Source organism: Engraulis encrasicolus, chromosome 13 (assembly GCF_034702125.1).
Source record: "Engraulis encrasicolus isolate BLACKSEA-1 chromosome 13, IST_EnEncr_1.0, whole genome shotgun sequence".
Lineage (NCBI taxonomy): Eukaryota > Metazoa > Chordata > Actinopteri > Clupeiformes > Engraulidae > Engraulis > Engraulis encrasicolus.
In genome coordinates, this window is record NC_085869.1 from 4,319,223 (window position 1) to 4,335,877 (window position 16,655).

Consider the following 16,655-nt stretch of genomic DNA (forward strand, 5'->3'; position numbering starts at 1 on the left):
AGAAAAGCCACACTCTCAGCCACCAATTTTTTTCTCCTATTAGTGGCTTACCACTTACCAGTGCACACAGATATTTTGGCGTAAGCGTTCTTCAGAGCCTCTTGAACAGGGTCTACCCAGTTGAACTGCAGTATAAATGCAGTAGAAGACGGTATGTGTGTGTTCGCTTTTGCAACACACAGCAAGCCAAGCCAAGCATTATGCAGACCCCTGTTGTGGATGAATTATGTAAGAGGCTTTGGACAATGAGGCGTCTTTGACAGCCTGGAAGACAAATGTACATAAACACTTGTTAGTCCGTTAAAGCAACGTCAAAAAAAAGGAAAGGAGAACATCCTGTGGTGAACAGGAAACATCGTTTTTTTTTTTTTCTAAATGGATTCAGTTTTTCTCCTTGGCAGGTCTGATGCAAAAGCCCATTTCTGTCCCGTGGAGAGACTCCACTGTGTTTACTTGTACGTGACTGGAACGTACAAGACTACAGATAGCTGGGTCTGTTAGAGTGCTGTGTACAGCCTCACTGTCAAATAAAGATATGTCACTTTAGTATTTAGTGTAGAAAGGAACTTAATACATAAAAGTATACTGACCTTTATTTGTTCCTGGGTAGTCTGTGTAGTATTATAAACCCACTAGAGATGCACCGGATCGGGTTCTGGTTCCGGATCCGGCAGGATAATAGGGTTTTTCACAGGATCCGGGTCCGGCAGGATCTTAAGCAGTGGATCTGGTATCCGGCATGTGATCTCTGTCCTGTCTGTGTTAGTTCGTGGAGGACTAATAATCATGTCAATCTCTGTCCCATTTCTATAGTTCGTGGAGGACCACGAGCCCACGAAGGCGGACAGCTACCGCAAGAAGTACTAGTAGCCTAGGCTAAACTTCATATGTATCTCTGTTTCCCGTCTTGTTTCCCGTCTGTGTTAGTTCGTAGAGGAGCCCACAAAGGCGGACAGCTTGTGTGTGTGTGTGTGTGTGTGTGTGTGTGTGTGTGTGTGTGTGTGTGTGTGTGTGTGTGTGTGTGTGTGTGTGTGTGTGTGTGTGTGTGTGTGTGTGTGTGTGTGTGTGTGTGTGTGTGTGTGTGTGTGTGTGTGTGTGTGTGTGTGTGTGTGTGTGTGTGTGTGTGTGTGTGTGTGTGTGCGCTTAATTATAACGATCTCTGTTTCCCACCTGTGTTAGTTCGTGGAGGATTACGAGCCCACGAAGGCGGACAGCTACCGCAAGAAGGTGGTGCTGGACGGGGAGGAGGTGCAGATCGACATCCTGGACACGGCCGGCCAGGAGGACTACGCCGCCATCCGCGACAACTACTTCCGCAGCGGCGAGGGATTCCTATTGGTCTTCTCCATCACAGAGCACGAGTCGTTCACCGCCACCGCCGAGTTCAGGTCAGGAAAAGATTTCAAGATTTATTTTTCATTTTTTCATTTATCCTTTATTTAGCCAGGATTGTCCCATTGAGACTAGAGTCCTGGTCAAAATGACAGAACACATATAGTTACAGACACAGACAAACACATAGACAAAAAGGAAAATAAATGTACAAAAACACATTAAGAAGAATAAGTTTACATAAAACTGTGATAAGAAGTAGCCTATTTATTTTATTTAATTTCATCATAGGTTTGAGGCCTATAATAGAGTAAAATGTCTTATGGTTTGCCTCTTCAAAAGATATAAAATACGCGCATGGATACAGATTCAGAGGCTTTCAGATGTAGACACCCACATGTGACGCACATTTACACACTTGGAACTAGTTGCGCAGCGGAGAGGGATTCCTACTGGTCTTCTCCATCACCGAGCACGAGTCATTCACCCAACCGCTGAGTTGAGGTGGGACACACGACGCTCACGGATACAGATAGAGGCGTTCAGATGTAGACACTGACATGCATGGGCGAATCTAGCCATTTTGGGGCCCTAGGCAAAATATAACCATGGGGCCCTCAAAAGTAATTTTAAAGACATAAAATTCTGTCTTTCATATCTTCTACAACTTTACATAAGTGACAAATGAAAATCAATTACGTGCCTGTGTGTTTATCACTACTGGTGTGACAGTTGGGGCCCCTATGGAGGTCAGATTTGATCGGGGCCCTAGGCAATTGCCTAGGTTTGCCTAATGGAAAGTCCGCCTCTGCGCACATGTACACACATTTACACTAAGAAACTAGTTCCTCATTGGAGAGGGTTTCCTACTAGTGTTCTCCAACACCAAACGCAAGACTTTCACAACAGCCACTGAGTTAGGCTTAGGTTAGACAGACACACACACACACACACACACACACACACACACACACACACACACACACACACACACACACACACACACACACACACACACACCTGCACTTTCATACACATCCAAACTTCCTTTGTGGAGAAGAACTCTTCTTGGAGGAGGAACTGAGCACAAGTCCTTCCCCACAACCGCTAATATAAGTTCAGCTTTTAGATATACACACACGTATAAACAAATACACACAATCACACCGTTCAAACTACTTCCCAATTCAGGTTAAGCATACTGTATGCTTCCTCCTCTATCTCATGGCAAACACACACACACACACACACACACACACACACACACACACACACACACACACACACACACACACACACACGGTGCGATTTGTTGGAAAACCAGAAGGGGGAATATGTTTCAGATTTTAAGCAATATCAATGGAATTATGTTAAACCGTGATTATAATTATGTGGAAAAAGTGGCGATATCAAAACCAGAAGGGGGGGCAATCCCCCCCATCCCCCCCTACAAATCGCACCCTACACACACACACACACACACACACACACACACACACACACACACACACACACACACACACACACACACACACACACACACACACACACACCGTCAAATACACTGTATTGTCCTGCATATGTTGTAGTCACACACCTTGAGCTCAGCACAGCACGCTGCTGCATGGAATACTAGTCAGGCAGTACAGGAACATCGCCACTTTATAGGATTATAACACACACACACACACACACACACACACACACACACACACACACACACACACACACACACACCCCCTCTCTCTCTCGCTCTCGCTCTCGCTCGCGCGCGCAGGCACGCACGCACGCACGCACGCGCACACACACACACACACACAGACTCGCTTCACCGCCCAGACACAAACAAAGCACCATACCTGCAGATGCATGTGTGTGCCATGCATGAAGAACAGTCATACCCAGCATGTGATGCATATAAATCATAAACACACACACACACACACACACACACACACACACACACACACACACACACACACACACACACACACACACACACACACACACACCCCAAATGGGCGCTGACATTCCATGCGCTCCACAGTAAAATAATATTGACCTCCACCTCCACCCTCGCCCCCCACGCTGAAATCCATAGCTAGCCATATTTGTTGTAGTAGGGCTATGGATTTGTTTGCACAATAACTGTGTGTGGGTGTGTGTGTGTTCTTTTCATCATATACGGATTTCACAGTGTGATCCGTACCCCTCAGTGGGTGTGGTCTGCTTTGGGAGAGTGTGTTTGGACACATTATGTTCTTGTGTCATTGTGCAGAATCTAATTGCCCATGCATAACTATGGATCGCGTGTACTGCCTTTTTAGATGCGTCCTAGCATCTCTATAAGAGGGTATGTCCAGAGAATCGTATATATGAGAGAATCGTATATATATCGTATATATATATAAAGCAGGCGTATTTATCCTTCGGAGTATTGAGGTTGAGAATAAACAGAGTCCCCTTAGTGCTGTAGATGGTGGTAGCGCACGTCTTGTGGAAACGCCACGAAAAGAGAAGAAGAAGGAGGGACAACGCCCCCTTAGGAGACCGAATTTTGCGCACCCGCTTTTGCATTGAGTGGGCGTGTTTCAATTCCTCTTTATTATATATCCAACCTCTTTGGTCTGTCTGTCTGTCGGTCTGTCTGTCGGTCCATCTGAAACGCATTCTTTAAATTGACTTTCCCTCCTGTGTCCACAAGGCGGCAGTGAATAGCAGGACACATGTTTGTCCGCCTGTCGGACTTTTTACTTTTATAGGATCCATCTACTATGTCAATGTTTCTGCATTTGTACTGATTCTTTCCATTGTCTGCGTGTGTGTGCGTGTGTGTGCGTGTGTGTGCGTGCGTGTGTGTGTGTGTGTCTGTGTGTGTGTGTGTGCGCGCGCGCCTGTGTGCGTGCGTGTGTGTGTGTGTGTGTGTGTGTGTGTGTGTGTATGTGTCCTTCCCCCACCAGAGAGCAGATCCTGCGCGTGAAGGCAGAGGAGGACAAGATTCCGCTGCTGCTGGTGGGCAACAAGTCCGACCTTGAGGACCGCAGGCAGGTGACGGTGGACGAGGCGCGCGGCAAGGCCGAGGAGTGGAACGTGCAATACGTCGAGACCTCCGCCAAGACACGCGCCAACGTCGACAAGGTACCAGGAGAAACCACACACACACACACACACACACGCACACACACTAAGACTTGGATACATCTTGTTGGACATCTTCACATGTAGATACATAGCCACTGCAGCACCCCAACCCACACTAGAAGACACGCCAGCGTCTGCAAGATATCGCCACAATTTGTGAGCCACTGGCGCGGAGCTCTGTAGGCCTTATTTTAAAAGCAGAATTAGAGCTTAGAGACCTTTTACTCTTGGCCGTGAGTACATTACTGCGGGCTGCATGGTCAGGGTTTTCAGACCGCGTCAGCATTTACGTTTCACTTCTGCCTTCTTATAAGGAGGGGTTGAAACCGAAACCAATTATTACATGTGCCTGCGAATGTAAAAGTATCCACAGAAAGTTTTGTTTTTACAGATTTTACGGGCAGAAGTGAATGGAAAGTAAGATGTAAAAGAATTATTTAATTTAGTACTTGAAAAGTAAGCTTACTTAATAGTTCATATTATACGACACAGAGAGAGAAAGACAGAGAGACAGAGCGAGAGAGAGATGCAGAGATAGAGACAGCTGGATCAGATAACGGGCCATAGAGCCCAGAACATGTCTGGTAGTGGTACCAAAGGACTTGAGACTTGCCGAGCTAGCGGTGGCGGTGTTAGTGTATCGGCCCAGCTATCGGTGACAGTGTTAGTGTATCGGCCCAGCTATCGGTGACAGTGTTAGTGTATCGGCCGAGCTAGCGGTGGCGGTGTTAGTGTATCGGCCCAGCTATCGGTGACAGTGTTAGTGTTCTGGAGTGTTTGAGGAAGACCAGGCTCATGGCCTGCATGGAATGCGTGTCCTTGGAAGGGAAGCATACAGGCTCTCTTAGAGATGACAGCAGGATGTATAGAGCACATCCTGCACTAACGCTCATCATGGTTTGCCTGGCTTACTGCAGGAGGAAACTTGAAGTGATACTGTCCCATTTTTGGAAATAAGCTCATTTTACACATCCCCTTGAGTTAAATGATAGGGTTCTCCTGTACTTTCAACCGTTCTCTGGGTATGGCCGTGCAAATTTGACCTCCTTGCTAGCAGTTAACATTGCTGGCGGCTAACTGGTCTCATAGGAGTCCATGTTAACTGCTAGCTTGGAGGTAAAATTTGCACTGCCGTACTCAGAGAACGGTTAAAAGTACAGGAGAATGGTAAAGCCCTACTATTTAACTCAATGGAAGGTGCAAAATAATCTTATTTCCAAAAATGGGACAGTGTCACTTTAAGCAATGAAGAGAGGTCTAGGCGTGGAATCATTGTCCATGGAAGGGAAGCATCTATTGGCTACTTAAATTCATAGCAGGCCATATAAAATATCCCCATGCATAGGCACATGCACACACAAACAGATTATCCACCTGTAATTTGCGTTTAAATGTTACTGTACCTATTGTGGGATTTCTGGCATACCAGGTCAACCCCATTCGTCCCATTCCCACACTTTTTTGTTTTTTCCACCAGTTCATTTATTTCCTACTGTACGTACCTGGCATTTCTCCGCCCGAAACTTGGCACAGGCGGTGGTACCATGGAAACCGCCCCCTCGCTCTTTCCTCTCTGGGTCCTTGAGGGGAAGCAGCATAGGTGGCTAAATGAATGTCTGCCTGCCTGCTCGCTAACAGAAATCCACAAGTCATCAGCCTCATTAACGACAGCCAGTAGCCTGTCTGGATAGACTCTCACCGCTTTGGTCCTCAGCCAGTTTGGCTTTTGTTTGGGCTGTTTTATGGTTCTCTCCTCAGTAGTTGCAGTGCCCTCTAAACTCTGTAAACTCTAAACCAGGCGTTCCCAACCTTTTCCAACTTGGGGCCCTCTCGAAATTGTCACAAATGTTCGGGCCCATCTCTGATCCAATTACGAATATAACTCAGCAGCAACACGCACCAAAATGTGATTATAATTTTTAGAATATTATTTCAAGGCCCACTTGGTATACCTTCAAGGCCTCGCCTCGCTCTTGTCGCGGCCTGTGTATTTGTGCGGTAAGACCCCTTAGGAGTAGCACAATGGTGGGTGACCGGGTGGGTGTCACGGGAATCAAACTTGTGACCACCGGTGTGGTGTGACCACACAACTGCTACTACTCTCCCAGAAAGGCCTTTTTTAAAAGTTATTTTTATGGGGTTATTGGGCCTTTATTTCGATAGGACGGTGAAGGTGCAACAGGAAGTGAGTGTGGAGAGAGATGGGGTAGGGTTGGGAAATGACCCCATCCGAACTCGAACCGGGGTCCGCATACAAGCCCAAGTGTGGGGGGCTTAGCGTGCTGCGCCCCCCCCCCCCAGAAAGGCCACTTTGAGGTGGCACTCTGCCGTGTAATAACAAATGACGAATGGCTGCTGTTTGTTTGTTTGTTTGTTTGTTTGTTTGTTTGTTTGTTTGTTTGTTTGTTTGTTTTTATGGCTCACCCTGGTGGGCCTGGGTCCAGTGTTATTATTGTTGACTTTACGGCTGTTGTACCGTAGTTTTCGCCAAGCCAGCACTTCTGTAGTGGCTCTGCTTCAGTAATCAATAGTGTTGTATTGCCTCTGTAATAGCTCAGGCCTGGGCTTTCCCCACAGCTACTTTAGTTTTGGAGAGCAGTGAGCTGAGTCCCCCCTGGGGTGCATTTCTCAAAAGCGTAGTTGTTAGACAGTTAGCAACTTGGGTAGTTGCCAATGGAAAATTGCATTACAAACAACAAAGTAGCTAACATAGTTAGCAACTACGGGCTTCGAGGAATGCACCCCTGGCCTGGTGGACTGCACTTCACTCTGGCCTGCCTCCGCCTCTGGCCACACGGGGCTCATGCTCTACATTTATGAACTGCTTTGTTCAGAGCCGTTGCGGAATGGTCCGTGTCTGTCTGGAAAAGCTTGGACAGTTGATAATGCCTGATGTACAAAAAGTTTGTATAATGTATTTATAAATATTTCTATATACTTTGGGAAGCACTATGTGTCTGGTGTACCATCCAATCGGAACTTGACTGATGTATCATGTGATTCATTATACCTTTAAGTATGACGTGTGTCTATCTTAATTCAAGTCTGATGAAGAGGGACTAGCTCGAAAGCGCTCACTTGAAAACATTTTTTAAAAAGCAACACGGGAGCAGTGTGCGGACATTCATCTTTGTATCTGGAGAAGCTTATAATTAAATATTCCCTCATTTAGAAGGCTGTAAACACATCTGTTTTTTGTTTCTGTCTCTCCCTCTCCCTCTCTCTCTCCCTCCCTCCCTCCCTCCCTCCGTCCCTCTCTCTCTCTCTCTCTCTCTCTCTCTCTCTCTCTCTCTCTCTTTCCCTCTATCGCTCTCTCTCTCTTTCCCTCTCTCTCTCTCTCTCTCTCTCTCTCTCTCTCTCTCTCTCTCAGGTGTTCTTCGACCTGATGAGGGAGGTGCGATCCAAAAAGATGTCGGAAAACAAGGACAAGAACGGCAAGGGGAAGAACAAAAAGAACAAGAAGAGCTTCAAGGAGCGATGCTGTTTACTCTAAAGCCTCCTCATGGACCTTACGCCTCCTCTCAACTCCTCTTCCTCTTCCTCTCCTCTCATCTTCCTCACCCCTCACTTCCCTCCTTCCTCCTCTCCTCTCCTCTCCTCTCCTCTCCTCTTCCCCACTTCCCTCCTTCCTCCTCTCCTCTCCCCTCTCATGGTTCAATCACCACTGTGGAACATGCTCACCCACACAGCATGTTTTTGTGTATAGTTAAAAAAAAAAGTTTTCTTTTTTTCGATTGTTTTTTTTTCTTAAGGTAGGTCTCACAATCTGTTCTTTTTCTTTTTGTTCTTTTCGTTTCCATTAATCAGCGATGAATCTGAATCCATGGTGTTGTATTTTAAAAGGTGGATGCGACGTGGCCACTGCTGGTGTGTGTTTTTAAGAGAGGACCTGTGGCACTTTAGGGCGTCTGTGTGCATTCCAATATGCACACTCCCGTCCTCCACTTCTGCTTGTGGCCTCGCCCCGCCTCCGTGGAGAAAACAGTAACGTTTCCCCACTGTCTGCCTAGCCACAACAACTCTTAGGGGGACTGTTTTTCATTCATCATCCCGATTGCAAATGAGAAAATGACATTAGAATTGTGCTTTTGCAAGATATTGAATTCATTTTCTCTCGTCGATGACGTGAGGTCATGAGGTCACAAGCAGGCAAGTGAGCAAGGGAGGACTGAAGTCCGCATATTGGAATGCACCCCTTGTGTATAATGTAATGTAACCCAATGCAGTATGGCGGAGGTGACCAACACTAACTATCTCTGCTGGAGATGGATGACCCTACCCCAGAGTTTTTGCCTTTGTGTTGTTTTTTTTGTTTGTTTTTTAGCTTGTTTTAGAACAAATATACAACAGATACTGCTGAAAGGCACCGACCCCCTTTTTTTCTTTTAAATTACAAACAGGCATGCTCAATACCCAAGCATATGGATGCCTCGTCTGTCACCTGTGCCATGTATTAGTTAGCTCAAAGAAATACAAAGTAGTTTAGATTTATTTACTTTTTATTTCTTTACTTTGTAGTCTCGCCATCAACACTAAAACTCTCGTTGGCTTTACAAAGCTGTCAGTGAATCAGCAGGGCCTTCTCCTTTCCCGGAGTGCGTTACAATATGCGCCGACCTTGCCTCCTCCACTTGTGCTTGTCTCCTCGTCCCGCCTCCTGGCCCCTCCTCCGTGGAGAAAAACGATAGAGTTTCCCAGCTGTCAGCCTATCCACAACAACTTTTGAGGGACTGTTTTTCATTCACCATCCCAATTGCAAATGAGCAAAAGTCTCTACAATTGAGCTTTTGCAAGATATTGAAATATAATGCTGTTGTCAGTGATGTCGTCATGACATATTACTTCCTGGTACGAGGAGACGAGCACAAGTGGAGGAGGCAAGGTCGCATATTGTAACGCACCAATCCCTTCCTCCAGCTACGGCGCTTGCTAGCTAACGTTAAAGGGTCAGCGCCATTGCCCCCGTGACCTCACTTCCCCTATCGCAACCTCACTTCCTGCACATTCCTCCTCCACAGGATGTGCAGCGGCATACCCAAATGCTCCTGTGGCATGTGGCGTCCAAATTGAACTCAGACACTCATTCTTTTCTGTCAGCCTCTGTCTCACTCTCTCTCTCTCTCTCTCTCTCTCTCTCTCTCTCTCTCTCTGTCTGTCTCGTAGTCTCGCCTCTTTTCTCTCTCTCTCTGACGAGAAACGCCTTTTTTCTACTACCTACTAGCCTTTTCACTCTCCATTCATTCTGTCAAATCTCTGCTAAGCCCCAGGGTCAGTTTAATTTAGTCTGTAATATCCACCGTCAGAGCATTAATCCAGATCACAAATGTGATTCCACACAGCAGTGACGATGGCCTAATGTCTGACGTCCAGGCGTTTTTCCAAGTACGCGGCCCGCATACCAAGTGTTGGTGCCCTTGTGTGTCTCATCAGCGGTGCGGTGCCATGTGTCTCCAATCACCAGAGGACTTGCTCGAGAGCCCAGAGGGAGTCCGAGCACCTAGTGGCTATTTTGCAGACTTGTGCTCCTGGGCATTCGCTTTTCTTTCTTCTCTCTCTTGATGGGGAAATCTGATTAGCGTGCCGTGAATCAAACCATACCCCCGGTTGTTCCAGGTCACCACCACAGATTACTGTTGGCAGGGAAATGAAAGAGAATATCTGATTCAACATGCTGACAGAACCAACTTGCGGTTTCATTTCCCCTTTGCCCAGTTTTGTTTTTGGTAACAGCCAGCGTGCTATTCATGGTCTATGGTCTGTCCCAGTTTTGTGTTCTTCTCCCCACACTGATAGAGGCCTTGAACTATAGGACTATCATACAGATCTTCATCATACACATCTCTTGACCATTTGGAATCACCTTCCTCTGATTCTTAATTCCATGCAGAGTCCAAGTCGCTATGGTGATGAGTCACATCCTATTAGTAAACAATTACCGTATCCCTCCCAGTCCTCTGAGGGGGAATGACTAAAGAGTGCACTTCTATACGCGGTAGGCCTCAATTGTCAAGCGGTATCACACTGACTGGCTCTGTGCTGTGATTGGTCCCTTTTCTGCCTCCTGGTGGGCAAAAGTGGTAATAGCTCCTAGCTGGAGATTTTGAGGCATTTGCTTCTTTTTCTTTTGTTTTCTCTATTTTTGGTAAGAAATGCTTGCCAAACCTGGTAGATCTGTGGTGATTGTATGGAATTAATTCACTATTTTTAATTCCTGCCATGTGCATTTGCCTGGTTGAAGAAAAAAGATATCGAGTGTGATGCCATCCACTAGTCCCCTTTTCTTTACCCCTTTTTCATCAAACTGTGAAAGAAAATAGCCTTGATGACGTGTGAGTGAGTGCGTGCGTGCGTGCGTGCGTGTGTGTGTGTGTTTGTGCATTTGTGTGTACGTCCGAGGTTGTGTGTTTTTGCGTGTGTGTGGTACCAAGATATTTTTGTAGAAAGCGTGCTGCATTTATTGCCAACATAATAGGGTGGCATACACTCACCATCCCCCCCCTCCTCCCAACCCCCTAAACCCCCCCCCCCCCCCCCCCCACACACACACACACACACACACACACATATCCCCCCCTTTCCCTTTCCTTACCCACAACCCCCCCTTACGAACAGGAATCAAAAAGTGCCACAACCACAGAATCTTCTTGTTCCAGAGAACTCTAGAATGCGTGCCATCAGCAAATCTGCTGATATGCCTCATATTCCGCCAGAAAAGAGAAGGAGGAACGGGACGGAACGGGCTAGTTTCTGTTCTGGATTCTCAGCCAGAGTCTGCTTGTGTGTCTGGTCTGTGTAAACGGTGGGACTGTGACTAGGACCGTGTTGCTCTAATGGATGTTGATGTGAGTTATGGCTCTGGGGTCCGTTTCTCGATTACTGTCGTTGCTAACCGTCTTAAGACCGTCTTAAGACGTAACACCATTCCCTTGGATTTAGTGGTGAGCGTCGCTGTCGAGAGATGCAGTTGAGTCGCTCGTACGAAGGACTCGGCTAACGACGATAGCAAAGACGCTTTCGCGAAACGGACCCCTGCCCTGCTTTTGGGAGACATGCTAACCGGTGGCAAGTGTGCGCTGCGTGCGCTGCGTTGCGTTGTCAACAACATGCACCACATTGTCCTTGTGCGCTTTTATAACTGATCAAGTCAGCTTTTGCTTGACTTGAAGCTTAATGACAATTTATGTATGTAATGTTTTTTTTGTTTGTTTGTTTTTGTTTTGTTTTGTTTTATTTCAATCTTTATTTTTCCTCCCCAGAAATGGCTATTGACAAAAAAAAGAAAATATGTCAAACATGAACATGTTGCCAAATAAACACCTTTCTTTCTTACTACTGTTGTTGTGTGTCTTATTTTAGTTTTGTTTTTATTATTGTGCTATATGGATCCACTCTCAATAAGTGATGTTTTAAAGTTGTTTTCTACAATGTAATGTCTGCTTTAAATAATCCCAGTCAGCACAGTGTGATATTTTATGAGCTACCACAAGCCTCTTAAATAGGGATGGGATATCAGTGTATCTGTATTGGGTTCAGATATCAACATAATTCAGAGATCGGATCAGATCGGAATTTTCCTGATACTGACATTGAGCCAGGTGTAATGTTAATTTCACTTGCATATTAGTTTTCAGGATGAGATTGTTACTTTTTTACTTGTTACTTTTTACTTATTAATTGGTTTCCTGTTCTTCTGACTTCCTTTTCTGACCAAAGTAGTCTACTTGGGCTTACCTCAAGTTGAAACCCATGTATATACAGTATGTGGTTTTGGTATAGGATCGGAGTAGTATCGGTATCGGCAGATATCCAAATTTAGATATCGGGATCGGATCGGAAGTGAAAAAATGTGTATCGGTGCATCCCTACTTTTGAAGGTTGAGCCGAAGTCATCTTTATTATGTCTAGTCATCAAAGTTGATTAAAGTGAACATCACATTAGTGTGAAAGACAATCTGTTGCTAGGGAAGTATTCCACAATTCCTCTACAGTTGGACTGTCTTCAGAACTTGAGGCAATGCTGCCCTCGTGTGGACATAAACGCAAACTACAATCACACAAGGGACAAAAAGTAGCCTACTATAGTTGGTATGCAGTACTGTGTCCCATATGGCTCCCCATTTGTCTCACATTCGTCGTATGGTGCTGAAAAAAATTGGGCAGTGATTGTAAGGGGATGTTCAGTCAGTGTAAGCCTGGTTTCAAAATATGATTCAAAATGTGTACTGTGTAATACTTTGAGCAGTTTCTTTCCAGAATTCATGTTGGCCATTCACAAATGTTACCTTGTTCACAAATAGCCTACATACCACCGCCATCAAATTCTAAGTATTCATTATGACTGGGTAAAGTAGCCTATTCATCATGACTGGGTAAATTGCATTTTTCATACATGAAAGCTGGGGTTTCTCCTCTACTTCCAGAATACCGGTATATGCCTCCAATATCACAAATGTTATCTTTCTCCGTGGGTATTTTCTGCATCAATGTCTAAGAATTCATGACTGAGGAAATTACACTTGGCACCCAAAAAGGTAGATCTTCTCTGTGTCTGCCACGTTCAATGTCCAGTAGGCCTCATACATACATATAATGTTTAACTCTTCAGTCTTTTACCAGAGGCCTGATGAGCCTATACTACAGTGGAAAAGGGATCAACACATACAGTGTGGTTGGCAAATCATTCACATTGTCAACACATCAGTCACTGTGTTTCGACCGTGTAATGTGTAATTGAAGGGTTTATTTGCAAAACGGTGTATCTCCATTTTTTGACTTTTGCATTTTATTATTGAAAAATTCAGAGGGCCTACCACCTATGTGTGAATTCTTACCATTCACATATTTTGAGAACATACTTTTTTAACCTATATAAAATGCATTTTGCAGTGCAATTCAATGGAATGCCCAATACAAAAATGTCAATTTCATAACATTCTACAAAATGGAGATACACCGTTTTGCAAATAAACCCTTCAATTATACTGTGATGATAATAATGGAATACGCTGCATTCACTCAAATCCACGTACAAAAAAGTTTTTTTTTCTAGCTCACTGCTTGGGCAGACAGCTGTAGTGTTGAGTGTGTGTGTGGGCTAGCTACTGTAGGCTAGCGGGCTCTCCAACAGTCTCATTGGGAGCTCCATATGAATCTCTGCCAACAGACTCCCCAGGCTGTGTGCTAGTATCTGATCTTTGGAAGCGCTTCAAAGAAGTGTTGCTCCCACTTGTGTACAATAGATTACAGCACACTTAGCTGATATTCTTCATAAGGACTTGCAGTTAGCTGGCTACAAGGTAGGCCTATGGGGTTCCTGCTAGTTAGTGAATAATTGGATGCCTGTGCTGTGTGTACGTTAATAGTTGGACAAATTGGGCTGGGCATTTCTAGCCAAGAAATAAATGATAGAAGTCCGCAACACTGTGGGAGCATTAACACTGTTGCGGACTTCTATCATTTGTTTCAGTTAGGCTACTTTATTTTGTCCAGCACCTGTACGCATTCTCTACCTTCATTTCTAGCCAAGGGCAGTCCACCTGGAATTGAGGGAAATCTCTAAGCTTATTGTAGAAACAAGGGAAATACGCCCTCCACGCTTCTAATTTGACAATCCGGTGCAACCAGAGCAGGACTAAATAATAAGTGCAAAGGGAAAAGAATCTGGTGCCACACAGATGTCTATTTTCTGTTATTTATTTTTATTTTTTTATTTTTTATTATTTATTTATTTATTTATTTTTCAGTGCAGTAAGACTAACGTTTCGACATGCATCTCTGATGAAGACGCATGTCGAAACGTAAGTCTTACATGATCATTCTTTGGATAGTGCTGAAGCATTGATTGCTCTATTTTGCACAGCCAGAAATAAGGGTTTATAACCTGATGAGTCTTTTACAGTTATTTAATACAAGCTGTTTAGCTTGCAACAGCTAAGTGCTTTGATTTATATGACTATTTCCGAGTGGCGGCTGGACTGGGCCAAAATCTGTTCACAGTGTTAAAGGAGAACTCCACTTTTTTGAACATTAAGGCCATTTTCTGAGTGGTCTGCAATGTTTTAGAGTCCCCCTCACCGTTTATTTCATGTTTGCTGCAGTCTCTGTGATTTGGCTGATTTGGATTTGATCCCAACCAGCTTTAGAATGGCCGTCTATGGGTACCTGCAACTGTGTTCTTAAAATCACCTTTTACATTTGTGTGCTCGCGCATATGCTTGTATCTGTGTGTGTGTGTGTGTGTGTGTGTGTGTGTGTGTGTGTGTGTGTGTGTGTGTGTGTGTGTGTGTGTGTGTGTGTGTGTGTGTGTGTGTGTGTGTGTGTGTGTGTGTGTGTGTGTGTGTGTGTGTGTGTGCATGTGCTTGTATCTGTGTGTGTGTGCGTGTGCATGTGCATGTGCTTTTATCTGTGTGTGTGTGTGTGTGTGTGTGTGTGTGTGTGTGTGTGTGTGTGTGTGTGACGGTGTGTGTCTGTGTATCTGTGTGATTGTACAGTGTGCATATTTATCTAATGCAAACCGTAAGATCCCCACAGAATTGAATAGCATTTGCATGGCAAGTAGCCTAGCTGGCAAATACAGTAAGTGGCAGATTCTACAGCTGTTGGGTGTGACACTAGTTTGACCCTGCTCTCTCTCTCTCTCTCTCTCTCTCTCTCTCTCTCTCTCTCTCTCTCTCTCTCTCTCTCTCTCTCTCTCTCTCTCTCTCTCTCTCAAGTCAAGTCAAGTCAAGTCAAGTCAAGTAGGTTTTATTGTCAATTTCTTTACATGCACTGGTCATACAAAGAATTTGAAATGACATTTCTTGCTTTCCCATGCAGACATAGACTAATCTAGGTAAGGACATAGACAGTATAGACATAGACAGTACTTATACATGGACATAAGACAGTATGGACATAGACAGTGCTCATACAGACATTTAAAGTGCAAGACTGGACAACAGAAGACTTGTAGAGAACATACATTAAGAGGAGGTAATTGTTGTGCTTTTCCTAAAAGTCCTTTATAGCGTTCTGACATAGTAATAGTAGCATTTAGAAGAAAAATAAATATTAAAATAGGTCTATCAAGTACACCAGCAGCAGTGTGTGTGTGTGTGTGTGTGTGTGTGTGTGTGTGTGTGTGTGTGTGTGTGTGTGTGTGTGTGTGTGTGTGTGTGTGTGTGTGTGTGTGTGTGTGTGTGTGTGTGCGTGTGTTTAGTGCAGGTAGAAGGTGCGGTGTGCGTCTGTGTGTGTGTGTGTGTGTGTGTGTGTGTGTGTGTGTGTGTGTGTGTGTGTGTGTGTGTGTGTGTGTGTGTGTGTGTGTGTGTGTGTGTGTGTGTGTGCGTGTGTGTGTGTGAGTTGTGTGTCAGTGTGTGTATGTTTGGGTTTAGTGCAGAAAGTGCAGTGTGCTTGTGTGTGTCTCTCTCTCTCTCTCTCTCTCTCTCTCTCTCTCTCTCTCTCTCTCTCTCTCTCTCTCTAATTCAAATTCAAATTCAAATTCAAATGTGCTTTATTGGCATGACTATTGATATTGGTGTTGCCAAAGCTTACAGATAAAATAAATAATAAACAATAAACATTACGGTCAGTTAAGAACATTAAGCAGGGCTGGACTGGGAGAACAAAACGGACCGGGCATTTTTTTGGCTCAGACCGACCCCACATACCGTTTTATTTTTTTATTTTTTTTAAAGAGTGGCATCGGCCCTCGAGGGGAGTCGACCCACTGGGAAAATGCCCGGTATGCCATACTTTCAGTCCAGCCCTGACATTAAGCATACATGTGTAAAGAATATTAAACAAACACACACACACACACACACACACACACACACACACACACACACACACACACACACACACACACACACACACACACACACACACCCTCCCTCTCTCTCTCTCTCTCTCTCTCTCTCTCTCTCTCTCTCTCTCTCTCTCTCTCTCTCTCTCTCTCTCTCTCTCTGCTGTGGATAACCATTACTGCTTCAGCCAGGGCCGCTGACAGCTTTGGCCAGGCCCTGGGACAACGTTATCTGAAAGGGCCCCCTCTACCTAATAAAAACGGTGTACTGAAGACCCAATACTGGGGGGCCCTCTCCCCCTGGACCCGGGACAACTGACCCCCCGTAATTACGTAATTAACGATAACATGCCTTGCAACTGTAATCAACAGGACAGATTATTTGTTTTCAATATTACAT

General features: G+C 44.9%; 1 protein-coding gene across 1 annotated transcript in view; it reads left to right on the plus strand.

The window, feature by feature from the left end:
- Nucleotides 1–8,224, plus strand: part of ralba (v-ral simian leukemia viral oncogene homolog Ba (ras related)) — a 37,009-nt gene extending 28,785 nt beyond the window's left edge. Inside the window, exons 3-5 of the mRNA XM_063212996.1 lie at nucleotides 1,180–1,388; nucleotides 4,293–4,470; nucleotides 7,844–8,224. Coding sequence (XP_063069066.1) covers nucleotides 1,180–1,388; nucleotides 4,293–4,470; nucleotides 7,844–7,966 — 510 coding nt within the window. The 3' untranslated portion in view covers nucleotides 7,967–8,224. The remainder of the gene's footprint in view (nucleotides 1–1,179; nucleotides 1,389–4,292; nucleotides 4,471–7,843) is intronic.
- The last annotated feature ends 8,431 nt before the right edge of the window (nucleotides 8,225–16,655 follow it).